Below are 26,222 nucleotides of genomic sequence, written 5' to 3'. Positions count from 1 at the left end.
TCTAAAAAGCAATAAAGAAGATTATCAAAGCCTTTCATTTGCAGATAAAAGTTGTAGTAGAAATACAAGAGCAGGGGGACTGTCAAAGTCTCCGTGCTCAGGAGATAGCGGGGGTAGGAGGTCGAAGAGCAAAAAGGGGATTTCTGATTCGGGCACCTTATGAATACCCCTGCGAAGCTGAAAGGAAGCACCATGTCTAAAACACGCCATCACGTCAAAAATTCAGCGGACGGCGCGTTTGGATAAAGAATATCGCGGTCGAAGTGAAAATGGACGGAAGAAAAACGCGAAGATCCGCGTTGACGGAAGTGACGTCATCCCTTCCGGTCCTGGAGCTAAACATGGTCGTGACCGCTCCGTTAATGGTGTCTATGTTTTCAGTTTCGTCGAATTTGTATCCTTTTCGATATCATTGAATTTTTGATGTTTTAGCTCATGCCTGCGCTGAAAACCCTTGATAAATCCCTGCGGGCCTATTAGAATTTATATAATCCCGGTTCGTCGGCCTAACCTCACACGCTTCCTTGTCTCATTCCACGTCGATTCCACCTCAATTCTTGTGTATATCTTTCTCCTGGAACCGCTCAAATGTTCCTGCAGATTTCCCACATCACTTGTCTCTGAAGGACAACCATGTGATGGTATCTCGCTCCTGGTTGGAATCATTGCATCGAGGCTGTTCTCTAAAGACTCCGTTACTGTATTACGACGACCAGGACGATATCGCCGCCCCTCAGCTGCGTTGACGACGTAGTACTTTGTGTTATCTGTGCCATACCTGGCAAGGAAGAAGTGTGTGATTAATTGTCATTACTACATTTGATATGCTTATCATGTACAGTTAAAACAAATTTCACTCGTCGATAAACGGCTAAGAGAGAGGTCCCTACCACTGCTTCTCCGACGCGTGTGTATCCAATTCGTATACCGGGAGGATGTGTGGAAGTTAGCTGCAGACGCCATTGCAATCATGCTTACTTCGATGGCTTTCGACGTCATTGTCGGGAACACTAGGTTACTCATGTGCATCATGGTGGACTGGGGTATCACTAACATCCGGACTGCATAGATTTCTTGATATTCGCATTTCGGATGATCAAAGTGAAGATTCGAAGCTCTCCGGCTTACCCAGTCGACTTGCCGAATTGTTGTCGGCACCCTTTCATCAGCTGCACACACTAGTCTTCGTAATTGATGAACAAGAGACCCAGATCTTTGACGACAATTTTCGCAAGGCAGGCATCGAGCTCCCTACAGTCATCTCTCTCATGGTCGGCGCTTATTCTGACTTTATGGTCCCTCTTTGTCCCAATGTTGAACGTGTGGCGACCTATGGCCAGGAGTGACTTATTCGAACTGTGGTGTTGCTTCCAGAGAGCATTCATTCAGGCTTATTGCTGCAGTGGGTAGGGCAAAAATGCTGCAGCACTTTGAGATGAATGAATGGTGGTCAGTCGATCTGTTGCAGGGTGAGCAGGGGAGCTCTTCTCCCCCATTATCTCTGGTTTACATTATGTTCTTCAGCTGTATATGACGCAATGTCTTCCAATGGGACCCTGACCTTGGACGGCGGTCACGTCAGAGATGGTTTGCGGGTTTGCCTATCATCCCGTCACCGCTACCAGAACCCCCCTTATGGTGGATATTTTATCAGGCTCTTATTCGTATTCTGAGTCAGTTCAAGAAACTGAAAGTACTTGCGCTAGTGGATGCTTCCTGCCCGGATGTAGGTTTCAATCCTCCGAGACGTGGAAATGCATACATGGGACCTGGCGGCGACGAAATTCTCAGAATGTCGCAAGAGCAGGAGGAGGCGGCGAACAGGCGTGTTGCAGACATAGTCTTTGGTGCTTGCGTCAGTCTTGATGCCCTGGTTCTCGGACATCGATCAAAGGCGGTTGTTAGCAGAGGTCTTGGGAGACAAATTCAAGATGTTCAATGGTGTGAGGAGCAATGGCAGAAGGTTGCGGACATTTACTAATGTACCTGTTCTTTTACTTCTATTACTAATCCTCCAGGTCCGGAGTTAGCTCTCAGGTTTCAGTTCAACTAGCTATTGATTCTGCTTGGAGTGGCTTTAAATTGCTTTAAATGAAGTAAGTGTCGTGTTGCCAATGAGTCAGTGGCAACATGACAAGGAATGAGTGAATCTTACGTATCATGAGAAGGGGCTCAAGCCTTACTCAATTATCTTGAGCACGTACTTATTGCAGTCATAACATCATTGGTCCTTGCATTGGTCCCTTGTCATATTAAGCCTTCCATTTGTCTGCCTCCATTAATCGTGTACTGAGTACACAATTTGCCTTCCCGCCACGGAACTGGCGACGACCCGAAAGCATGCTGCTTCTTCAAATCTGTGGGTTTCGACACTGACATGGATATCTGGAACGAGCTCAGCATTTAATGATCTCGAAACACAACGCAAACTTAAATTTTAATTCTCATATATGAGTAGAGAATTCGATCTTCAGCCAACGAAGCACTCGATGATCAGATCTTCGCCGCCATCTTTCGTTGCTCTTCTGCAGATCAAACAATATCCAAGACACTATCTTTCATTCCCCAGATTATGGTGGCATTAGAAAGGAATCCAACCACCACTACTTCGATTTGATCGCAAGACTCGAAGACCATACGAACAACGCGTTCATGAGCTTGGCTTCTCTCCGTGTCGACGAATTTTCGTATCTCATCGCCGCGCGGATCCATGCATATGATACTCCGCATCGAAGGATGTCATCCGACTTTTTTGCAAGCTGGCACCAGCTTCTTCAGCCCTTTGAATTCGCACAAGATGGGAACCAATCCTGTTTATGTCTACATGAGCTTTGGCCAGACGTGTACAGCAAGCCGTGACAACATTTAGAAAGTCTTCAAAATGCATTGTCTAACTACTTATTGGGCATCGCATCGTCTACAGCTAAGGCGAATAAGTCAGCCGTGGATAGGTAGGATACAGTAGGGTTTACCCCGAAGGAGGCCCACCCGCCACCATGCATTCATTTCTAAGTGTTTCAGGTTTTAGCATCGCCAGCCGCATGGATAAAGTCCGTACGGATGCTGTGTGGAATGCACACTACGTTCGAATGGAGCCATACCCAGCTGTTAATCGCCGGATGTTCGACGTCTCTGCGAATGGGTAGCATAAAATCGCAATAGATGCCTACCATTAGTGATGACTTACGGTGGGAAGTTCCACATTGAGCTGGTCAGCCAGATTTTGGACCTAGCCTTCCCTCACGCAGAAAATCAAGGTTTGAAGTTTGACTCGATGGGACGCCGTGGAAATATGTCAAGAAAAGACTTTTTGTGGCGCCATGGGTAGTAATCTGCCATGTAAGCAAGTCAGTGATGCTCCGGGTTTTACGTGGCGCTGACAGATGTTCGGAGTCGCCTGTTCGTCATCGACAGCTGCCTCGACGTTGGCAAAACACTGAGCAAACTGACAGAGAGCCGCGTACCTCGTCGTAGCCCACAGTTGTGCAGAGGAGACGAGTCGACGCCGTCAATGTATAAATTGTTTCATCGTCGGGCTGCGGGTTTTCGGTCCGTTAGCCAGTCGACGACGGATTCCCACGACCTGCTCGCCATTGACGTCGATGTCGGAGACACTAGCGCTCACTTGACACTAATATCCTCAGGGCTCGACTACAGCTACTATACTGAAGAGTGACAAATTGCGAATTGTGATTACTGAATTGCGATATCTCGCTTGCTGACAGAGGGGTTCCAAAATGGGCAGTGTAACCCCGCGTGTCTCTCTGCTTTGGTCAGATGAAATGGACTCTTATTTCGTCGACGATGACGACGTCGAGCAGCAGCAGCTCATCGATGATGGCGACGACCTAGACGATGAGCGGACTCCGGTGCGTTGCCCACTTTTGGCGATCTCTTTTTCTTCACGCCCCTGCAGCTGGACAAAACGATAGACAGGATTGGTATGGGCAGCTATCAGTGGACGCTCCTATCACTGTGCGGTTTCGGTCAGTCTGCCTAGTATTTATTGTCTCATCGTCGAGTCTGACAGTGTTCCCTAGGTTGGATGGCCGACAATGTCAGTATGCATTTGCACCAAACTCTTCCTTCTTGACAGGATGTTCAGATGTGGATTCAAGCAGTGGCCATCATCCTACCTCGCGTGCAGGTTCATTATGCCGGTGTGTACTACCCAGCATACTGCATTGCTTTTTACAACTATATTTTTCAGTACCGGGTAGGTACATCGGGGCCGTGTCCTCCTCATTATTCTGTGGCATGATGTTCGGCGCAGTGGGTTGGGGGACCTGTACGTGGAACCTGCCTTTTGTGCATCGCTCAGCTTACCCCCTTTGCAGGTTCCGACCTCATGGGTCGAAGCACCGCGTTTAACGCTACGTTATTCTTTACTTCACTTTTTGGGTTATTAGCATCCTTATCCTGGTCGTACACGTCTCTATGTGTCTCTCTTTTCTTGCTGGGCACGGCTGTGGGTGTAAGTCGCGTTCATTACACAGGTCAACACTTCATTGACGCGTACTCAGGGTTCAATGCCTACCGATGGCACTCTCCTTTTGGAACACATGCCAAAAGGGAAGCAATACTTGGTAACTGCGTTATCAGTCTTCTTCTCTTTTGGGGCCGTTCTGTCTGCTATTGTAGCCCTGCTCATTGTACCCCACCACTCGTGTCCACCAGCCCCGGCCGGGTGCAACGTCGATGTGGAAAATCAAGGATGGAAATACCTTCTCATCGCATTGGGTCTCATTGTACGTGAAAAAGGAAAGTTTTATAGATCAACTAATGCTTCATTACGCAGACACTCAGCATGTTCTTTGCCCGAATGGTCTTTTTCCGGCTGCACGAGTCCCCGCGTTTCCTAGTACACGCCGGTCGTCATCAAGAAGCCGTTGAGTCGCTACAAATGATAGCAAGATTCAATGGCGCTCCGCTCTCTCTCGACCTTGACGATGTGGAAGACGTCCGGCCGAACGTAGACCAAGCTCCAGCTGTGGTGCCGGATACGCGGCCTACAGGCGATGATGGCACCAATTCTCCTAGATTTGCTGACTATCACTCGACAGCAGAATCTCCGGCTCAGCAGCTCGAGTCGCATTCTTTTGCGACACCGACAATCCCCCACCAAGAGCCTGCTTCGCCCAAAGAAGATGTCGAACCGGTAGTCCGACCACATCGAGTCTCATCACGTTCTAGGTCCTTACCTCGAAGGGGCGCGCCGTCTGTGTGCGAGAAGCAGCTATACAATGTCTTACCAAGTTGGCTGAGACGTCCTCTATGGGCATGGTGGGATCGGATATTGATGGTCCTTACTCCGGAGTGGTTGAGAACAACGTTGCTCGTGTGGGGTGCTTGGTGCGCTATGTCGCTCGGTGAGGAGACCCCTCCTATCCACCTTCTGGGAAACATATTTATCTTGGATGTCCAGCTTACACCATGTTTAATGTTTTTCTCCCAAAACTCCTCGAAATTGGTAAAGACTCGTCTGGGGAGACTAAAAAATCACTAGAAGACAGTTTATGGGATGTGGTAATATTCACTATAGGTGGCTGTCCTGGGGCTATTGTCGGTTTTTCAGCTACATATCTCCTTCATGACTAAATGACCTGAACAGATTGGCGCATATATGATAGAGTCTAGTCTCGGCCGCCGTTGGTCGTTGGCCGGGAGCACGTTTGTGACGGCTATTTTCTGTGTGGTGTTTGTGATGGTGGAATCACAGTGGGCAGTTAGAGCAAGTACAGTTGGGATCAGTCTTAGTGCAACGACAATGTGGGCGGTGTTGTATGGGTATGTACCTTTGTTTTCTTTAAGCCGGCATATTGATGATTGTGGTATTAGCTGGACTCCAGAGATATTTGGCACGAAAGGTATAGTTCATACATTTTCCCGGACACTTCAGCTTCTCCTAAAACCTTGTACTCACAGTTAGAGGGACGGCGTGTGGGATCGCGTCTGCACTGTCACGAATGTAAGTGTTTTTCTCTTTCACCACTCCTGTGTAGTATATCTCATTGCCATCCTAGCGGAGGAATGGTAGCTCCTCTGGTTGGCGGAATGCTTTTGATGATTGATAGGACAGTGCCCGTGTACACCAGTGTTGCTGTATTTGTGATCGCGGGGGTTTGTGTACTATTCCTGAAGGGGCGTGAAGGACATAGCATGGCTAAAAGCGAAAGAGGAGTTATACATTAGGTGGGCATAAATAATGATCTTGTAATATTTATTATATATAGCGTCATACAGCTCATTCGTAGCCTCTGTAAAACAGTATTTTTTTCAGTTCAGTTATGCAATGCTGAGGCAAAATACGATCATTTTGCATCACATCCAGATGTGCTATCATGTCTTACTGCGAGCAGTAATCCGTCTGGATTTACCAAGTCTCTTTGAACTATGGCGTCCGCGACTGCTTCCACCGCCTCTGCCGCCTCTGCCACCGCCTCTGCCACCGCCTCTGCCCCCTCCTGCACTTCCTCTAAAAGACCCTTTTCGAGGCCCAGACTCAAAGTTGTCCGTTGACTCTCGGGTATTTTGTTTTGACCGCCGACCTCCACCACCAAATCCAAACTTTTTATCCCGGCTCTGACGCGAAAGTCCTCCATTGCCTCCACCACGACCACGCTTAGCAGGACGATCCGAGATGGCATCCTCAACAGCGACATCGAACGCATCATCATCGGCATTGGGGTTATCGAGGACGTCCTTTCGTTCTATTAGGACGTTTAGTTCCTGACAGGCACAAAAAAGGGGAAGGCATACTTCGCTTCAGACCTTTCAGCCGCTCCTCCATATCCTTCTTCGAGCGTTCCCTCTCCTTGAGTTTTTCGATCTGCACTTGCTTCCCAAACTTCTTACCCTCCCTTTCCTTGCGTTTATCCTCGCTCTTTTTTATGCCCGAGCTCTCGTCCAAAAGACGCTGCCGTATCCGTTCCATATGTGCATCCGTTTTGACCATCTCGGCAAAGTAATCTGAGGGGCGTGTGAATGGAAATTTGTGTTTTGTCGCAAGTACCCGACCAGCATTAGCTCCGTGTAGTGCCTGCTTATAACTGAAAGTAAAGTAATTTAATACACGTTCAAGTAGCCAAAGATAGAATGCATACAATGCAACTTCACGGTTCAGATCGTCATTCACGTCGACATCTATGGTTTCTGGATACGACAGAACGAGTGTCTCTGTCCATGGAAGTGAGGCATCCAATTGTATAGATTCGCGTATTCGCGCGAGAGCGGCCTGCGCAAAAAGAAAGTGAATGATAATACTCTTCAAAAGGAAAGACAAAATTTACATGGTTGTCAATCTCGACTTTTTGCCGTGGGACAGCATCGTCGTCTACATCTTCGATGTCCTCAAGGGCAATACCTTCTTCTTCGACATCGACGCCTTCCTCTTCTGCGTCATCGTCATCACCTTCTTGTCCTTGTTCTTCCTCCTCTTCACTGTGGTTCTCTTCGTCAATGCCCTCGGCGTCTTCTTCGTCGCTTCCATCTTCATCGTCACCCTCACTATCTGACTCCTCGACACCACCGAGAGTGACTAGCCGCGCCTGGTCAAATTCATCCAAACCCTCGTCTCCTAGAGCCTTCATGAGACGTTCCATTCCTTCCTCATCGACACCTCCATTATCAGAATCAGAATCGGAACCTTCATCATTCGAGTCTGAAAGATTCGCGGGAAGATCAACAGGGGTCGTGACAGTTTTGGCCTTTGCACGCTTTTCCGGCTTTTTGTATTTTGAAGAAACCATCGAAATGCGAAATTGAGGAAATGTGAAAATTAGGAAAATGGGAAAATGCCAAATTTTTGGATCACCTTCCGAATATATTAGGAACAAACAACGCGTCATTGATCTGACAAGCGTCTCCTTTCTCCTCACAAAAGGTGCGTTTCCATCTTCATTATCAATGGAATTAAAAGTCGTTCAGACGTCCCCTCCATGTCCCATATTTTTACATACAAAAACAGATCATGACATCTTCCTTGGATGAAAGCGATTCAGAACACCTAGGCCGTCTCCACGCAACACAACGCTGCTATGCATTGCTGTGATATCTATCGAAGGTAACAAGGAAGTTGCTAGAGGTTCAGGAAGCGTGGTAGTCTCGAGAAATGACAGGAATTTCTTTGGCGAGCTCAATGTCCTATGGACCTCAAGCTGAACTGCCGGAAACTTAGCTGCCCATCCACGGTTCAAAATATTCAAGGCCGGCCGACACCTTTACTCCGTCGAACTCGATATCACGTTAGTAATCTAAGAGTGATTAACTGACAATGGTCTACTTGCATGTTTAGACTGCGTTTCAGATATACTTGGGATGAAATGTTTAACCTGTCATCATAGTTGTGCCGGTCCTATTCATATCTCTCCTGACCCTTCATGCATACTAACGTCCGGGTACCAGACAAATCGTTTGGTTCAGCGAGGCACATGTAAGGTTCGGGGAATATTTAAGTAAGCATGCTTTATATATCCAAGCCAACGAGATGACTGGGTCATCTAGATTGATTGCCAGGCCATGACCGGCTCTCTACTTCTCCTGGCTGGTGTAGCTACCCTGGTCTATCCACTGTTGCGGTGTTTCAAAACCCACCATTAAGATGCCCAAGTTCTCACCGGTCACATTCGCCGGCATGACGCATGTGTAGCAGAGGACATTGCGCTTCAGTACACAGTGAGAGGTGCAGCAGTTCCGAAAGCACAGAGCTTGGGCCTGATTGTCTTTTATGCAGAAACCTCTAACAACAAGCAAGCTAACAGCCTTGCCCGTTTCTCCGATGCTTAACACGTCGCTGTCGGTTCTGGCAAGAGTTGATCCAGCATCTACAATTCCAGCTCATTATACCAAGTATCATTGCGGAGACTGGGACAATCAGCACAACGGTGAGAACCCTTGGCGTCAATAAGAACCCGGATTGCTTCAAAGTTTTCACGTTAATTAGTGACTGCGCCAATGATACACACGATATACACACATTACCTGAAGAAATGCTCTTTAATAGATGGGTGTCACTCGTCCCATTCACGTTGGAGGGTGACAGTTGTCTAAGTGGGGCCCCAAAGGTGCCATATTATCATTCGGCGACTTGATAGGATCTCAGAGTTGAAATCCCTCGTACATCTAGCAACCACCGGTAATGATGGTGCTTAGACAGGTTGGTTTACGCCGTTCAACCTCCCCCTTTGATGCGCGTATACTGACTTCTCGCAGCGGGAAATTCGCCATATAAAACAAGTGCCAAACACGTCTTTCCCTACACATACTCTCCCTATGGCAGTACCCTCCTCCGATTATGATTACGTGACTTTTCAGCTTTTCCAGCCGGCGACGGCGTTGGGCACGAAAGCAAAGGGTGCTATGCTTCCTCAGAATCTGACATGTCCAATTTGTTCGGCTAGATATATGCGGCCTACTCATTTGCATAAGCATATACGCTCTCGTGGGTAACCCGCTCCGATGTCCCTCGCATGTTACTGAGATGGTGAGCATTTTACAGACACCTACGAGCGCGTGCATAAGTGCATAGTGTGTCATGTCACAAATACAGTCTAACAATGATTCTTTACCGACATATCTTCTTCAGCAATGCGGCTCTCAATTTTCCAGATGCGACGTTTTGAAACGACACATGAAAACTTGTAAGGGACTGTAAGTTTCTCCAGCCTCACTTGGTCGGATTAAGATAAATAAATATTACCTTAGGCTAAACCAACACTCAAGGACTAGAAGGTCATGCGAGGTGCGACACATAAGTGGTAGCTGAGAAACAAAGTACCGATCATCAGTCTGATATACAGGCTTGTGTTCTGTCTAGAACCAAATGCGATAGACAGCTAGAACAACCCTGTTCTGGATGCGTTGCTCAGAGAAGGGAATGCGTATTTATTGGTAAACAGCCTCGTCGGCATTATGAAGGTGAAATAACGGACACGTCCGGAGGCTCCCATACTTTGTCTGCGTCATGCACTCCGCCCTCCCCATTCTCTTCTTTGCCGGCTACCATCATCACAGCGGAGAGCAAGACGCTTCATCCACCGCCCATGCCTTTGGACCGGTGGGCTGTGAACGAGGTTTCTCAGACGGTATCACCCCAAATTGAACGTGGTTCAAATCAACGCAGGTGGGAGAAATGCTTCGATGGGTTATATCCGATTGACGACTGGTTGGACCTGCACGAGCCATTAATTGACGGCCTCGATTTCTTACGGTTTGACACTAGTAGCAATGAAGTTCCGTCGTATGATCATTCTTATTATCCATCTCCGTTGATGGGTATTTTTGCGAGTGCTTCAGAAGATGAATACAGTGAGTCCTCTGCTTATGGAACATCACTCTTCTTATAGGGGGTTCTTTCTTTAGTCCGGTACTTCTTTTCCGACTTCTGTAAACATTTTCCTTTGGTGCATCCTGCAACGTGGTCCACAGACCGTAAACCTTCGGTTCTCATTCGCGCCATGCAAGCGTGTGGCGCACTCTTCGTCAAGACAAGACAAGCAACAACATTCATCGAGGAAACGCTATCCTCTCGTAATCTTCTCATGCGGGAGTTTGTAAGTCCTCGGATCTTGGTATTCCTTAAGTGTTGATGCTTGCACCCAGGCTGCGAAACCCATAATCGATCAAGACCTCTTCATATTGACAGCTGTTCTTCTTCAGACTGTCGGACTTTTTCACCCAGACGCCGAACAACGGGTGATCACCAGCGTTTATCATGAGATGCTGGTTACGGTATATCCGCTACCATGGCCTCTCATTTTCTCACTCATACACCTTGCAGATGATTCGCCAAGCTAGCTCGGTCACACGCCTTCGCTCCTGGATGGTTCCTGACTTGAACGATACACTCTCGCTGGAGCAGTCATGGCGTGAATGGGCCATGCACGAAACTATGAAACGGTGGGTTGTATGCATTGATCCGCGTTGCTCAACTCACAACGTTATAGCGTGCTGGCGCTCTCTTATTTTCACGATTGTTGTTACCCCATCTATTTTTCGAAATCGCCTTCTTTTAAATCAGCCGAATTTGACATCAACTTGCCAAGTGATGACGACCTGTGGAATGCGTCCGACCCAATCGAATGGCTTGAATTGACAAGAAGACCTTCACGCTTTTCCACGGATACAACGAGGTTGTCTGGCGTCAATTTACATCAGGCGCTTGCCGCCCTCGCTGGGGAATCAGAACCATTGCTCCCTCATCTCGGCTATGTTTTTAGCCCTACCCCGCCAAATCCATTTTCCCATTTCATTCAGATACACGCTATCCTCAGAGACATTTATTCGCTGTCCACCTCCAACAGAGACTACCTCCGTTTGCAGTCCATTTTACACAACTGGCTCCGAACGTGGACGCATTGCTGCGACATCGTAGGACCGGGCTATAATAAATCGTCCTTGGTCTACAATGCCTTGCAATTTTATTGGCTCGCACAGATTTCACTTTATGCGATCGAAAAGGGAGGTTCAGGATGGTTAGACGAAACTGCTCGTACAGGATGTAGATTTGCCCTTTTGCGAGAATGGTTGGGGCGCATACGTGTCTTCCTACGACATAATCATGAGATACCTGCGCGCTTGTGGGGGGAATTGATGTTCATTGGTTCTGCCGGCGGTCAGGTGTCCGTCCATGCACCAGGCTCCGGACGCCTTTGATGATACAGTCGGCTCCAAAGCTGAGATAGAACAGCCAAAGCGGTTCATTTTCCTCTTTCTTTGATGTGCATTGATTTCTCAGGCATGTATTTCAGTATATCTGTACCTTTTCTGTATTATTACCCCCGAACTCCGCATCTCAAAGTTTTGTTCAAACAACTTCGTTACAAGAGACAAGAGGACCATCTATCGATGATGAAGATGTACAGCTTTGGCATTTTTGAAATGATACGTAAGTTAGTTAGGCTATTATCAATGTCTCCGTATTCCAACATCACAATCTAATGATGTTCGTCCCGATCTCCGAGCTTAGTCTTGTGTCATGCAATTTGTCCGTCATTCAGGTGAGAGACCCAGTTCTAACCGACCTGTGGTTCAAGAGTTCATGCCGTGAGTGAAATGAACGTGAGATAGATAGCTATATCTTACTTTCTTAATCACACCATCTCCTGATCACAGGATGGCTCAAACTCTTAAATCACAGTACCTGAATTGTCCAAAACAGACTGAATCAGATAGCGCATGGCCTATACCCGCAACTCTCATGCATCAGGATGGAGGATCAGAGAGACATCTATGGGCGGTGGAGTAAGTTAAAACGAATTTTAGACCTTCATGATCTTCACTTGCTCCTCTACACAACATTGAACGTCTCGAATTTTCCCCCCAGGAAACCGTGTAGCGATTGCTTTCCAACGATTTCCGAGAATCAAAACATCGACATTGAGACAGGTGCGAAAGATCGCGTCGCATGCGAGTAGTACGCGCAGCTTCGGCGAGTGCTAGCACCCTCTTGCGGATCTCACCACCATTCGGACCCATATATATATTCCCGCACATTTGAGGATTAAACCCAACGCATAGAGAGGAAGCGTCCACCGGACCAAGTATCTCCAGTGACTTGAACTGATCCAGAGTCGGAACAAGCTCCTGAATAATTAGGAGTATAAGTTCCATACTTGCACGATTAATGTAGTATCGGCAAATACCTAAAAACTATCTCTGACCGTACCGCCATCTAAAGTCAACTTTTGGATGGAAGGCATTGCATTATATACAGCTTGAAAGAGAATAAATTTTTGATGCGCTGCGGTTGATCAGGCTGTTGGCGCACCCTGCAATAGGCTTAACATCTTTGCCTGGTTCGCGGCAGCAATAAGCCTGAACGAGTGTTCCCTAATCATGGACCCACGATGCGAGTGAAGCCATACCGAGCCGAAGGTCGCTACATGTTCAACATTCCGGTAGAGGTGGACCATAAAATCACAATAAGCTCCAACCATGAGAATAGTGACGGTAGGCAGCTCGACGCCTTCCATGATAAACTTGCTGCCAAAGGTTTGAGCCTGATTTTCGTTTAATACTAAAGACAAGAGTTCGCAGCTGGTGAAAGGGCGTCGACAGAAACCCGGCAAGTCGACCTGGAAGAAAGGAAGGCATGGGATCGTCATCGTCATGATAAAGAATTCGAACATGGAAAAATCTGGGGAGATATGTCAGCGCGACTAATGACCACGCCAACGCATCAAGAACCTTCACCTAGTATCGGTTGCAACTACCTCGAGAGCTGGGGACGCAAGCATGGTTTCGATGGCACCAGCTGTGACTCCCCATGCATCATTGCCGTGGAGATATTGGACATGTAAACGTCGGAAGGGTAACGGCAATGCAAGAGTCGTTTATCGACAAGTGATATTTCCTTCAACTATATAAGATTAGTAGATTCAACAAATTAAGGCTAGAGCTACGCACTTCTTGTCTGCCAAGTATACGTCGCTGTCGTCAACGCAGCTGAGGGGCGACGGCATCGCCCTGGTCGTCGTAGTACGGTAACGGAGTCTTTAGAGAACAGCCAAGATGCGATGATTCCAATCAGGAGCGAGATACCATCACGTGGCTGCGCTTCAGAGACGAGTGATGTTAGAAATCTGCAGGAACATTTGGGCGGTTCCAGGAAAAAGACATACACAAGAATTCAGGTGGAATAAAGGTGGAATGAGAAAAGAAAGCGTGTGAGGTTAGGCCGAAGAACCGGGATGTCCGGGCCGTGGTCTGCACAGTGCATGAATGCCATTCCAATATTATATAAATTCTAATAGGTCTGCGGGATCTATCAAGGATGTATCAAGGGTTTTCAGCGCAGGGTGAGCTAAAGCGTAAAAAATTCACTGATATCGAAAAGGATACAAATTCGACGAAAGCGCCGTTAGCGGAGCCGCCCCGGAAAGGAAATCCTGATCCGATGACGTCACTTCCGTCGACGCGTATCTTCGCGTTTTTCTTTCGTCCATTTTCACTTCGACCGCGACGCTCTCTGTCCAAGCGCGCTGTTCGCTGAATTTTTTTACATGATTGCGTGTCTTTGACATGGTGCTTCCTTTTGGCTTCACAGGGGTACTCATAAGGCGCCCATCGAATCAGAAATCCCCTTTTTGCTCTTTGACCTCCTACCCCCACTATCTCCTGAGCATGGAGACTTTGACAGTCCCCCTGCTCTTTTCTTTCAACAACAATTTTATCTGCAAAAAAAAGGCTTTGATAGTCTTCTTTATCGACTTTTAGAATCTTAACATTTCATCTCCTTCCTGTCTTCTCGTGCTCATTTCCCCTTCAGATGTCTTCTCACATTGGTGATCAGAACAAAGTCTGGAACCCGAACGGGCTTGATGACCGCCAGCGGAGGCAGGGTTGCAATACCACGAGAAGATCACCTAGGTGGCGGTAATGGTGGCGGAGGGCCCTTTCGCCGTCCCTGGTTTGAAGCCCGAACTTTGGTGGGACTGCGGTACCGTGATGAGGTCGAAGCGGTGGCGGAGGGCACCTTCGCTCTCCCTGGGCTGAAGTTCGAATGGGATTGACGGTGGCGAGTGGGGGCGGGGCTGTTCTTTGAGGTGATAACAGTGGCGGCAGTCCTCGTTGGTGGCCGAAAAAAAATTCAAATCTCACGTACCTTTTTGGAGGGGGTTGGACTTCATATCATACACCTCTTCTCATTATTTAATTATATGTACTTCGTTTATGGTGCTTGATCCGTGGCGCAAAGGATATTCTCTGGCTTGAGATCCCGATGGTACATGCCCAGATCGTGATAATGTGCGACGGCGTCCAGGATCTGAATAAATATCGACCAGATACGTTCATTGTGGTCTAAAAATGCGCCTCTCTGGATAGCATTGTAGAAGTCGCCTTCAGAACAGAAATCCATACGGCCGTCGTCAGAAGAGGTCTTGAAGACCAACGATATTAGAGCGCTGGGAGGCTTTGGGGTGTAGAACGAATTCTATTGGAGCATCCATAGTTTCCATCGGCTTGTATGCATTTAATGGCACACATATGCTTCGGGCAAGCGATTGTCTTGAGGTCCAGTGCGTGAAACAGGCTGCCAAAAGCGCCACCGCCAAGGCATTCTTTCAGGTAAAGACGTCCTTTGTCGACATAGGTACGGGTCATATCTGGACATCCAATGGGTCCTCCGCCAGCTTTACCGCCGCGACCTTCTCCCCACGGTGTCAGGCCAAGATATTCGCCACGCTTGCGATGCAAAGGAGACAACAGTCTCTGATTCTTCTTTTCGCAAGACGAAAAAGTCCCGCGGAGTTTCAGAGCTAAGTTTTCTTCTCTTCTGTTTTGTTTTCCATTTTCTACATTCTCTTGCTTTCCAGACCACACGCATCAAGTTGAAATATCTGCAATCGCGCAGGTTCGATACGATGGTTGGGTGGCACGGACATGTTGGGATCGCGTGGAGTGGACAATTGCTTATTCAAAAATCGGAAAATACCGCCAGCACGATTGATTAGTTGGTGGCAGAAAAAAAATTTGCATGTCACGTACCCTTTTGGAGGGGGTTGGACTTCATATCATACACGTCTCCTCATTATTTAACAATATGTACATCGTTTGTGATACTTAGCTCACTACACAAAGAAAACCCGACGGGTTTCTGACTTCTTATGGATTCTTTCGCGGCTGTCTGATACACAATGAAGAAGTACGATTAGACTTATGGAGGTGGACATCCGATCATGTAAAGCAATGCGTGAGCAAAATAAAGTATGTCTATGTATGTCGAAGTGGTTATACAGCAATTGAGGGTAAACGTATTGAGTGAAAGAGAACAAATGATATAATTACAACTAAGAGGCGAGTGCAGGTTACACATTTTACGAGTGAGCGTACGAAGGAGGCCCTAAATAAAGGACACTCAGCGACAGTGAACATGGAAGGAATTGAACGTAGCTAACCTGGTGAACGAGAGGAGGTTTGTAGAACGCCAATCAACGATGTCTTCTCGTCTTCAGACATATTGTCTGCCAGACGCATGATACTGTTCATTGTTGCTTTGCGATCTTCCTTGGAAAGCTCCAATAGACGCCGTAGCAGATGGTCAGCGCGTAGTTGAACGATCGTGGGTGCGAGGTCCAAATCTTCTAAATTTTCAGCCATCTGCCGGTAAGGCGTTGTCGGCTCGAGCGAGGCAAGGGTATCGAGAAGCCTGGCACGGTACTCGTACGTAGCTCCAGGGCTGGCATCGGCGAGTTCGCGAAGAGCAGCAGACCGTGCAACCCGCGCTCGCACAGCCCAGTAGAAGTGTCGACGTGCGTCTTTCCACACGGCTGGTTTTGCACAGCCCTTGGCTTCCATGCGACCAGTACGGCTAGAGAAAAACTATCAATTTTCGGCAACGACACTGAATGAAACTGAACTTACTCGTGGAGATCAGCAAACAGAGTGGCAATCTGCTTATACGTTGGTGTCAGCAGCTGCTCACGGTTGGACAACGCAGCACTGGCAGCAGCGCGCTCGTCGGGTGTCTTGCCGCTGTCCTTGCTATCGCGCTTGAGAGAAGCATAGGTCTCATCAAGTCGTTCCATCAGTCCAAGCAACTTGTCACGACGCATCTTGATCTCTACGATACCCTCAGGTTCCAGAACACCAGCACGAGCGTCAATGTCAGCGTACATCTCCATCTGCTCCTTGTTGATAGAAGGATCAAGAACGACCCAAGCACCACCACGAAGTTCGCCATTAGGAACGATATAAACGAAGACGGGTTGCTTGTAGCTTGAGAGACCGTCGACGATCTTCGAGCCTTGCTTCAAGACTTCATCGTACATATCCTGTTGACCTCCAGAGAAACCACGCCAGTTGGCAAAGACGATGAGAGGAAGACCTTCTCGGTTAAAGTCAAAGATTGCCTGGGCAGTCTTGTAGGCGGAATTGGGGTACCATACTTGACCGGCCTCCATGATGTGTTGCTCAAACGAGGCCGGGTTGGCGGGATCAGCAGGGACTATGCGCTCGATGGTGCGAGTCTCCACGGCAATCACACCCATAGGAATACCGCCAAGACGTGCCCTACCAACGACAACTGTTTGTCCCCAACCACTCAATGTCTCCTGGAAGGAACCTTTGTCAAAGAATCCACTGAGCCACTCCGACGAAGTCTCATCCTCTTTTCCTTCGATGAACCAACGAGGATCGTATGGTCCCTTCGGCGGTGTGTAGCCGATGTCACGGTCCCAGCTATCGGGGGTTTCACGAACCGGAATGGCACCGTCCTTGACATCCGGAACATAGGACATCCACTCCAAGATTTGAGTAGCACCTTGGAGATCGCTACTGGCCGTAAGGTGCGAAACACCGTTCTTGAACATGATCTGGGTACCACCGAGTTGCAAGTTTGAGGTGTAAACCTCTCGGCCAAGCACTTTATTAAGTGCTCCGGCACCAGTCAGGATAATAGGTTGACCCTCTACTTGTACAGCACGCTCTCCGAGACGAACAAGATAGGCACCAATACCGACAGAACGGGCGGTAACCAAAGTGATTGTGAAGATATCATCATAGGCGCGCGACGTCTCTCCAGCAATGAGACCAGAGCCTTTCAACGACTCCACTCCCAAACCATCCTGCAGACCAATAATGTCGGTGATCTTGTGGCGGCGTTCTCCGTTCTCGTGGATCTCGACCGTCTTAACGGAAGGACCCTTCTCTTGCAATTTGAGGAAGTTCTCGTGTGTCAGATAGAGGTAGTTTACGCCCTTTTCCGGCTGCGCGTCGTCGTTCCATGCAGCAGAGAACAGCGGTACGACTTCATCAGCAACACCAAGTCGGGCACCTGAGTTGGCAGATAGGTAAATGCGAGGAATACCATGGTCCCTGGCGTATTGGGTGACGAGGTAGAAGAATTGGTCTTCAAGCGGTCCAAATGAACCGATTTTGAAGGTGATGTCATTGGCAACTGCAACCACCCTTCTTCCGTTGGGATACTCCGGAGTCTTCATAGTAAATACCCAAGCAACCATTCCGAAAGTATTATTTCCCGGAGCACGGTCTACTTCGGTAATCTGGTCATGTTCATCAAGAACAAGCTCCCTAGACTCCAAGAACACCTTCGGCGGCACAAGAGACGAATCAGTCTTGCGTGCCTTCACCCAAACGTTTTGCAATGCCTTCGAGAAGAGGTCGGGGAAGTCGTAGACGTAAGTGGTGCCGATCAAATGGGCTTGATACCGCTTGGGCTGCAAAGACTCCTTCGTAGGGTATGCTTGATGGACGGGTTGGAGGTGAAGAGGGCCCTTCTCACCAATCGACTTGAGAATGGTCGTGCCCTTGTCCGTCGTGATCTCCTGGTAGGCGTTGTAGTTCACGATGAAGCCGGACACATTTTCAAGGATACAACGAATGGGAGTTACGTTCCCTTCATCATCCTCCAGAGCGATCCTGATTTCAGAACCAGTAACATGCAGACGCCACAACCGTTTGCCATGGCGCTCAATGAAACCAGAGATGGCAGCTAGAACATCCTCGTAGGTCACAGCGAGTGTGTAGACGAAGTTGATGAAGATATTGTTGCAGTCGGCATTGCGATACTGGGCAGAGACAAACTCGAGACCGTCCAAAATAGACGTGATGAGCCTGTCGGTCTCAGAGATGAGGTACTCGGCCGTGCTCATGGTACCACGGAGGCGACCAGGTCGGACCAACGCTCGGATGAAGAACCGGTTGTCCAGCTGATTCTCCCTCGCAACAGCATGGTACATGTGAACTTGCTTGCTCTCGACGAACACAGGTTTCAAGATATAGTTCTTGAGACGGCTCAATTCTATTTGGAAAGCGAGGGCAGGTTCGATGTTACGAATAGCCTGCTCCTCACCCCACACACCATCGACCTCGCGTAAGGTAACATAAACAGGGTATTGACCTTGTCGGCAAAGGAGAATGGAGACACGGCGAACGCCACGACGATCCAGAATTTCGCGCTGTTCGTTGATAAACGGAGTGATCTTGGCAAACCAGTCATCCTCGGGCATATCGTCCTCTTTATTAAATAGACGTAAAGCGATGTTGATGACGTTAGGCGGCTGGCCATCTCTTCCATGACGTTGCTCGTGTTCCTCGGCATCGAACAGTGGCAACATTGAAGCCACTTTGCCGAAACCGCGCACAAGGGCAGCAAAGTCGGGGAAGGAAGCGATAGCACCAGTGCGGATGGGCTGCGCCTGGTTCTTGGAGATCAAGTACGTAAGGTCGCTGACTGAACCAGAGCGACGAGGTTCGCTATAATGCTCTTAAGTGAGATGGACATAATTGTGTAACGTGAGTCACTCACCCAAAAGCGATACGCGGTGTTGACGGAGGAGAGTGAGATTGCCCAATATTGAACCGCCACGTAAGAACACTTGGGATCTCGCCATCATCTAGGGTATCACCCTCTTCATAGTCAATTGAAAGCACACTGTATGCTCGATATGCACGACGGACATACACCTCGAACGCGGCTGATGATGAATCAGAAGATCAGCAAATAGAGTGTGATATAAATAACAAACCAAGGGTGACCATAGGGTCTGGGTGGTTGAAGAATGTCGGAAGCACATCATATACAGTGAATTGAGAGTCACTAAGTTCCTTCAACACTTCAGCAGAAGGAGTCCTATATTAAGCATTAGATCTAATTGCACAATATCGATCTGAAGCAACGGACCTTCGGCCCCGGCCTTGCTCGCCATAGTACTGGTTCGTGACCGAATTCTTGAGGACAGACTCCATTTGCGTCATGCGTTCTTCGTATGATGGCATCTGGCCAAAGATCAATACTTCACGAGCCTTCAGAGACACAGACGTCGAGGATCTAAACAGAAAAGAAGATCAGGATTGATATAAGAGCAAGTAGTGAACCTCGTACTTCGCTTCGAGAGCAGCAAGGCCTTGCAGAACCTGGTAGAGTCGGCTTTCTGGGTCCGATACAGCGAGGCCGCCAGTCTTGACATGATCAAGGAGAGCCATGACAAGCTTTGCCTTGCTCTGGACCTTGATATGGCTCAGAACAAGGGCGACGACCTTGTCTGAATCGTCCTTGTATTGATCACGGAGAGCTAAAACACGAGCTTCTATGCTTCCACCAAAGAGCTTCTCAGTGGCCTCGTAACGCGCCAAAAGGTTCGTGATCGTCTCGGTCTCGTGTCCCTTCAAGCCGCTGATAAATCGATCAATGACGTCAAAGAGATCGCCAAGTTGAGCACGGAACATTGTCCTGTCCTGAGGAAGAACATGATCCAGAATATAGTGTTCGAGAAGTTTCTTGATTCTAAGGGCGGGGAATTCTTGGTTATCTCCCTTAGCCTTAGCCGAATCAAGAGCCGCACGTATGCTGTCCTCTAACTTGGATGGCATACGACCCGAAAGAGCCGACAGGATGGCACGAACTTCGGAGTAGGGCAGGTCTTGGTCATGGAGAACTTCAATCAAATCTCTGACGGTGGATGCCATGGTTGCCTGGTTGTCGAAGCCATCCAGGATGTCATTGAGAAGAGTCAAACAATAGACCAAGCGTTGGTGAGGCTTGTTGCCGACGACACCAGGCGTGCCCATCGAGGGAAGAAGGCCCTCAAAAGGCTTAGCGTGCTTGACACGGGCAGGGTCATCGAGGGTGAGGATTCCAACAAGATCTCCAGGTTCGAGGCTGACACCAGGCTGCTTGATGAACTGAACGATACCATCTTCTGAGGCGACAAGCGGCATGTACATTTTCATAACCTGGGAATAACATTTCAGTACGACAAAGAACTGTCATGTATAAAGCTCTCACCTCAATCTCAGCATACGGTTCACCAGCATTGATATGATCACCACTGTCGACAAAGTACCGGATGAGCTTTCCGGGACTTGGACTCCTTAGTTGGGTAGGATCATTTTCTTGCTCGATCAAGCAGGTCTTGGCGTCAACCATCAACCGCAACGCACCAACTTCCTCCTGCCAGTACACAGAGTGACTCTTTCCGTCCAACAAAACGAGCAATCCACCATCGGCCAGAGGGCGTGCGCCGACCATAGTCCGTCCACCATTGAGGTAGAGAGTCCATACGGTCATAGAAGAACGAGCAGCAGTGAACGAGTATCGGACGTTCTCATAGATGAAGTCAATGCTGAAAATCGTCTTCAAGGTATCTCGAGAAGGAACTTGGCCTTTGTCCAGAATGCGCTTGTACTCGGTCCAGCACGCCTCAGAGGCCAGGTATGCTTTGGTAACAGCACCGGAAATAACAGCCAAGGTGGCGTCGGGCCGCTCTGCAGTAAGCCTGTTGCTGATTAGGGAGTCGAGCCATCCAGTGGTAATGGTGTTATTCTTGAACGCCTCTAATTCCAACAGCTTGATCAGATACTCGACAGTCGTCCGGAACTCTCCACGGATGCTGATCTCCTTCAAAGCAATGATCATGTTCTTTCTACTCTCGCTTCGGTCCTCGCCATAAGCAAAGATGTGACCGAACTGCGAGTCCGCAAACTCGTGCAATCCACCGGCAGTACTAACAGAAAAGTAACCCCAAACGTTCGTGCTAGAACGGAAGTTCAGTTCTTGCAGAGAACCGGAGGATGGTTTGAACCCAGCATCAGGATTCTCAGCAGTGATACGAACGGCAACGACGTGCCCTTTGGGGCGGGGCTTGCGCTGAAGCTGGTTGGCGTCAGGCTTGATCATGTCAAAGTCGATCTCGGAAGAGGCGTTTGGTGCGACACCGTAGAGTTGGCGGATATGACGGATACGATGAAGAGGAATACCCATGGCAACTTGGAGTTGTGCGGCAGGTAAATTGACACCTGACACCATCTCGGTAGTCGGATGCTCGACTTGGAGACGTGGGTTCAGTTCAAGGAAATAGAAATAGTCTTCTGCATGACTATACAGGTCTAAGGAAATGCATAAATGGAACAACGAAAGAAGGAAGAAAGTGGTAAAACGAACATTCGACAGTCCCTGCACTGACATATCCCACTAACTTAGCCAGACGAACAGCAGCCCTCTCCATCTGTTCGAAAGTAGCCTCTGGTGCGATCGTCACGGGCGCCTCTTCAATGATTTTCTGGTGACGTCGTTGGACGGAACAATCACGTCCAAAGAGGGAGATGGCATTTCCGTATTGATCAGCAAGAAGCTGAACTTCCAAGTGGCGTGCCTGTCCGGCGAGCTTCATGATGAATATTGGAGACCCTATCTCGCGATCAACAAAGCAGGAAATACGACACAAGATGGTAACACACCAGGAATTTCACCAGCAACAGCGTGAAATGCGTTCTTGAATCCTTCTGGACTATCCACCTTTCGTATACCCTTTCCGCCTCCACCTTCACTGGCCTTGATCATGATAGGGTACCCTATCTCCTTCGACCTCTTCAAGCCTTCCTCAACCGAAGTGACACAAGCGTCCATATATGCTTTGTCAGGAACGGTGACATAACCCTCCTTCGAAAGGATAGTGTCGGAGATGCCAGTGCCTGACCAAGGCATGGTAGGAACCTGAGCATGTTGAGCGACGATGGTACTCGATATCTTGTCTCCCAAGCTCCTCATCGCAGTTCCCGGGGGACCAATGAACACAATCTTGTGTTTGCTGGCCGCCAAACTCTCCGGCAGACGTGGGTTCTCGGAGGCATGACCCCATCCAGCCCAGACGGCATGCACGCCTGCACGTTCAGCGATATCGACAATGAGATCGACATTGGCGTAGTTGTTGTTGTTGGAACCTCCCGGGACCTCGACATACCTGTCAGCCATACGAATGTACTCGGCGTTGACTTTCAAGTCTTCTGGAGTCGCCATAACGGTGAACTCAACCTCACGTTCTCGTCCGAACGTCTCGTAGCTCCATTGACGTATGGAACGAATCTCTTTGACGGCAGCAATACCGTTGTTCGCGATGAGGACCTATGATGATGATGATGATGATGAGCTACCTCCCACAGCCGTAATTTGTATTTCTACGAACTTTGGTGATCACAGTATGACCTCCGTGCGCTTTGACAAAATCAAGCATGTTACTCAATGGAGCCGCGTCCAACGAGTTGCCGCCTTCGAGAAATACACGTTAGCCCCACATGAAAGCACGCGAAAAGGAGGGTATACCGATGAATTGCTGCACTCTGGAGTGATCGTAGGCCGACATGGCTGTTCAGAGTGGGTGCTAGACGTGCAGAACGACGAGGAAGGTCGAACTGGTTGTTAAGAAAGCGGACCCAGTGGAAGTAATGAAAGAAAAGCAGAGGATCACGCAGCTTTTACTGGGGTCAATGATCGGAAGCGCCCCAAAAATCTCGTTGCTTACCTCATCCGGTCCCACTACAAAGTCCCGCGTTATTCTTTGCCTATGCATCTACGGAGTCTGCCTGGTCATCGGAGTCGACACTGGTGCTTTCTTTTCTAAGTCTGTAGGAAAATGTACAGTTCTACTGGTCGATATTGGTATGTATCTTTTTACAGCAGTCAATAACCTCTTTTTCTTCTTCTGGGGATAATTACCGGCCTATGTCGACGCGGTGATGCCCCAAATATCTCGTATAATGGCCTATCCCAGGTATTCGGGCGCGAGTTGGGGGAGCTGTAACATTATCCGTGGCTCTGGGCTTCGAAAACAACGAAAGGTCGTAAAATATGGATATGAAAACACTGATAGCAAATCCCGGTGCCAGCGCGATAGCCATGGACGCCACCCCTAGATCCGGCGAAATCATAGAGGCAATCTTTGGACGTCACTCAACACAGCTGATTGATGATAGATTAATTTACCGATAACGATTCTCCGTTACCACTAGCCGCGATCTCAGCACAACAAAATACCGATCACGGAATATTGTATCCTTAAATGTTGGCATTATTTAATGCATTTCGCACTAATATCTGTTCATAGTGTAAATCTTCATTAATCTTCAAGTGAACCAGAGTAGATGCTGTCACCAACCCCTCCCCTTCCCAGCCTATCAGAGCGGAACCAAAATCTCCCGGTCCGCTGCTATTTGGCAGAAGCTTCGGCAGACCAACGCGATACACAACCTGGATCAGGTCATCATCTCATGGAGGACTTGGAAGACTTGAGCATACAAATCTAGAACGAGTCCATAACCCTCGCGAAACCATTTCCAAGACGAACTGGCTGTTTATTTCTCACCAGGTGGCATTTCGTGGCCGTCCCTGTGAAAATTAAATAGCATGCACATTACATAGCGGTACCATCTGCAAAGCGGTGGGGCGTATACGAGCCGTAAATGGACCGCGCACAGCAACGCGCTCTGAATTCGTTCTAGAGCATTGCATCATGTGCCGTATGAGGAGTTACTCACATCCAGTTATCGGGCAAATTACATGTAACATATTGGGCCCCCACTTCTTGCAGCGTGCGTATATTCTCACAGGAAATTGGCCGCGCTCTTTTTTCATGGGGTCCGGGCTCGTACGGCTGTTTAGCAATTTACTTCGAATCGTTATTGATCGTGACGGTTTTGACGAATAAATCAGATCTATTTGAAGGGAATGTCATGGCTTGTGAAAAAGAAGTATGTCAGGAAATGTGATGACCATAGGCCATACTAATCGTGGTAATCTTGAACACATCTTGTCCAGCACGCTTCAGAGGTGCTATCGATTTCCAACCAGATTGCCAAGAGTGCCCTCTACATCAGCAAGCAAAGATAGCTAAAATGAGCTTTGAGTTGAGCTTCCGTGAGCATTCCGACGCTGTTGTGCTTTCCCAGGACCCGTATGATAGATCATCACAGGAAATACGCGTCCTCCCCGATGCGTGATCTATGATAACCAGGAGATAACATTGGACTCGGAGACTGCGGATTAACGCGATAGTGTCTAATCAGAACGTAAAATAGAGCCTGAGGTCAACAACATTGAATGAGAGAAGTATAGCGAATGCGAACATGTGGCCTGTGCATTGTATCAAGCGTAACACGACGCCAGTCCACATGAGTGGGTGCTCAAGTGATGGTCAACATGAGGAACGAGGCGCCTTCTCGGATTTATGTGTACGTGAAGAGGCCAATAGAATGTTTTTGAGGGACACTGGTAAGCATATGGAGCAGAAGGAGCGGCATTGAATCATGAGAACACTAGAATAGATCGATGATGAAACTTCCCTGATAGTATTATGAATGCGAGGCGGCAAACTCGCATTATTAGCCAGGCGAGAACAGGTACGATGATAGTCGAGGGTGAGAGCAACAGAAAGGCACGGTGTTCTATGATTACACGCCACGACAGAGCATGCAGTCAGACCGAGGGCAAGCAAGTTTACGAGGAGGCGGCATATGGCCAAGACGACCTGAGCACGGAGGAAACAAAGGGTGAAAGCAAATCACGACAATTACTATATAAATTTTATTTCGCTACGCCACCGCAGCGGCTTCTCTGAGTTTGGAAAAGACCAGCAATCGTGAACCGGTTCAGATATGGGATAGTAAGTAAGTAGTGGCAGACCCGTGGGACGGATGCATGTGCTGTCCGAAAGCTCGAGGATTACAGACAAACCAGCATACGGAAAACGAACCAGACGGAAGGCAGATTGGTGGTAAATAAATCGCCCGAAACCCGAAAGGAGGACGACCGCAGCCGTTGGGGATGGGTACCATGTGCATGCGAGTGGATTGCCTGCCAGTGTCCGTGCCCAAGTCATATAAGCCCAGGCCACGTGCCCCAATTTCCAGTCCTGGTTCTTGCCATACGACCGGCTCATTCCACCACCACATCCATTTCATTTCCCCTGCAGATCACAGAAGGGTACTCATTCTTCCGTATAAAAGCTTCCTCGTTTCACCGTATCGCCCAGATCACCTCTATACGCAACCATGATGGTAGAGAAAACAGACGCGCCCACCTCGTCCTCCACTGATGCCGGCTCGGGCCCCCGTGCTGCTGACGGGACCTCGGCACCAAAGGCAATCATCAAGAATGTGGACATGAGCGAGGAGATGCAGCAGGAGAGTGTGGACATCGCGTCGGCAGCACTCGAGAAGTACAACATCGAGAAAGACATTGCTGCCCAGATCAAGAAAGAGTTTGATAGAAGACACGGTCCTACATGGCACGTCGTCGTTGGGAAGAACTTTGGGAGCTACGTTACACATGGTGAGTACTTCTGCCATTCCCGATGGGGCTGGCCGCCCTCGACGCGTCCCGCTCAGTCTGCTCATGGATCCCCTCAGAAACTAAACATTTCATTTATTTCTACGTTGGCTCACTTGCTATCCTCATCTGGAAATCATAAGGAGCTATCGTGCGGTACGTG

General features: G+C 48.6%; 9 protein-coding genes across 9 annotated transcripts; 4 read left to right on the top strand and 5 right to left on the bottom strand.

Moving 5' to 3' along the window:
- Positions 1 to 269: 269 nt before the first annotated feature.
- On the top strand, positions 270 to 1,346 carry BT62DRAFT_1008048 (uncharacterized protein; the record flags this gene model as incomplete). The annotated part of the gene is made up of 4 exons (XM_043177407.1): positions 270 to 394; positions 717 to 792; positions 842 to 1,014; positions 1,070 to 1,346. The coding sequence occupies 4 exons, from the start codon at positions 270 to 272 to the stop codon at positions 1,344 to 1,346; spliced, it is 651 nt and encodes a 216-aa protein (XP_043037887.1).
- A 2,047-nt stretch (positions 1,347 to 3,393) lies between these two features.
- On the top strand, positions 3,394 to 6,296 carry BT62DRAFT_1077727 (MFS general substrate transporter). The gene is made up of 13 exons (XM_043179330.1): positions 3,394 to 3,869; positions 3,917 to 3,986; positions 4,041 to 4,057; positions 4,106 to 4,160; positions 4,211 to 4,288; positions 4,338 to 4,474; positions 4,524 to 4,748; positions 4,799 to 5,369; positions 5,426 to 5,562; positions 5,612 to 5,787; positions 5,839 to 5,867; positions 5,926 to 5,968; positions 6,024 to 6,296. Exons 1-13 carry the CDS (start codon positions 3,738 to 3,740, stop codon positions 6,190 to 6,192), a joined length of 1,839 nt encoding a protein of 612 aa, XP_043037886.1. The 5' UTR covers positions 3,394 to 3,737; the 3' UTR covers positions 6,193 to 6,296.
- On the bottom strand, positions 6,181 to 7,783 carry BT62DRAFT_934049 (Ebp2-domain-containing protein). Its single transcript, XM_043186665.1, has 4 exons — positions 7,290 to 7,783; positions 7,104 to 7,234; positions 6,760 to 7,049; positions 6,181 to 6,710 (listed from the first exon to the last, which is right to left on the bottom strand). Exons 1-4 carry the CDS (start codon positions 7,746 to 7,748, stop codon positions 6,340 to 6,342), a joined length of 1,251 nt encoding a protein of 416 aa, XP_043037885.1. The 5' UTR covers positions 7,749 to 7,783; the 3' UTR covers positions 6,181 to 6,339.
- Positions 7,784 to 8,848: 1,065 nt separating this feature from the next.
- On the top strand, positions 8,849 to 11,919 carry BT62DRAFT_1077724 (uncharacterized protein). Its single transcript, XM_043179329.1, has 11 exons — positions 8,849 to 9,062; positions 9,125 to 9,154; positions 9,211 to 9,439; positions 9,497 to 9,525; positions 9,584 to 9,648; positions 9,703 to 9,739; positions 9,798 to 10,305; positions 10,360 to 10,550; positions 10,600 to 10,728; positions 10,778 to 10,896; positions 10,944 to 11,919. Exons 1-11 carry the CDS (start codon positions 8,988 to 8,990, stop codon positions 11,650 to 11,652), a joined length of 2,121 nt encoding a protein of 706 aa, XP_043037884.1. The 5' UTR covers positions 8,849 to 8,987; the 3' UTR covers positions 11,653 to 11,919.
- A 338-nt stretch (positions 11,920 to 12,257) lies between these two features.
- BT62DRAFT_1008042 (uncharacterized protein) lies at positions 12,258 to 13,127 on the bottom strand (the record flags this gene model as incomplete). Its single annotated transcript, XM_043177406.1, has 4 exons — positions 12,258 to 12,340; positions 12,417 to 12,582; positions 12,660 to 12,712; positions 12,767 to 13,127. 4 exons carry the CDS (start codon positions 13,125 to 13,127, stop codon positions 12,258 to 12,260), a joined length of 663 nt encoding a protein of 220 aa, XP_043037883.1.
- A 1,314-nt stretch (positions 13,128 to 14,441) lies between these two features.
- On the bottom strand, positions 14,442 to 15,108 carry BT62DRAFT_1029404 (uncharacterized protein). The gene has a single exon (XM_043178317.1). It carries the CDS (start codon positions 15,100 to 15,102, stop codon positions 14,896 to 14,898), a length of 207 nt encoding a protein of 68 aa, XP_043037882.1. The 5' UTR covers positions 15,103 to 15,108; the 3' UTR covers positions 14,442 to 14,895.
- Positions 15,109 to 15,550: 442 nt separating this feature from the next.
- On the bottom strand, positions 15,551 to 23,230 carry BT62DRAFT_934044 (uncharacterized protein). The gene is made up of 12 exons (XM_043186664.1): positions 23,060 to 23,230; positions 22,923 to 23,005; positions 22,198 to 22,861; positions 21,902 to 22,147; positions 20,747 to 21,846; positions 19,844 to 20,694; positions 19,643 to 19,789; positions 19,488 to 19,591; positions 19,268 to 19,436; positions 16,363 to 19,215; positions 15,897 to 16,309; positions 15,551 to 15,841 (listed from the first exon to the last, which is right to left on the bottom strand). Exons 1-12 carry the CDS (start codon positions 23,097 to 23,099, stop codon positions 15,816 to 15,818), a joined length of 6,696 nt encoding a protein of 2,231 aa, XP_043037881.1. The 5' UTR covers positions 23,100 to 23,230; the 3' UTR covers positions 15,551 to 15,815.
- Positions 23,231 to 23,306: 76 nt separating this feature from the next.
- On the bottom strand, positions 23,307 to 23,822 carry BT62DRAFT_1077720 (uncharacterized protein; the record flags this gene model as incomplete). The annotated part of the gene is made up of 2 exons (XM_043179328.1): positions 23,453 to 23,822; positions 23,307 to 23,403 (listed from the first exon to the last, which is right to left on the bottom strand). The coding sequence occupies exons 1-2, from the start codon at positions 23,662 to 23,664 to the stop codon at positions 23,307 to 23,309; spliced, it is 309 nt and encodes a 102-aa protein (XP_043037880.1). The 5' UTR covers positions 23,665 to 23,822.
- A 2,071-nt stretch (positions 23,823 to 25,893) lies between these two features.
- BT62DRAFT_899918 (uncharacterized protein) lies at positions 25,894 to 26,201 on the top strand (the record flags this gene model as incomplete). The annotated part of the gene is made up of 2 exons (XM_043183388.1): positions 25,894 to 26,062; positions 26,140 to 26,201. 2 exons carry the CDS (start codon positions 25,894 to 25,896, stop codon positions 26,199 to 26,201), a joined length of 231 nt encoding a protein of 76 aa, XP_043037879.1.
- Between the last annotated feature and the right edge of the window lie 21 nt (positions 26,202 to 26,222).

The sequence above is a fragment of the Guyanagaster necrorhizus genome, assembly GCF_019112545.1.
Source record: "Guyanagaster necrorhizus MCA 3950 unplaced genomic scaffold BT62scaffold_18, whole genome shotgun sequence".
Lineage (NCBI taxonomy): Eukaryota > Fungi > Basidiomycota > Agaricomycetes > Agaricales > Physalacriaceae > Guyanagaster > Guyanagaster necrorhizus.
Note: the sequence above shows the minus strand (reverse complement) of the source record. Positions and strands in the feature narration are given on the sequence as shown.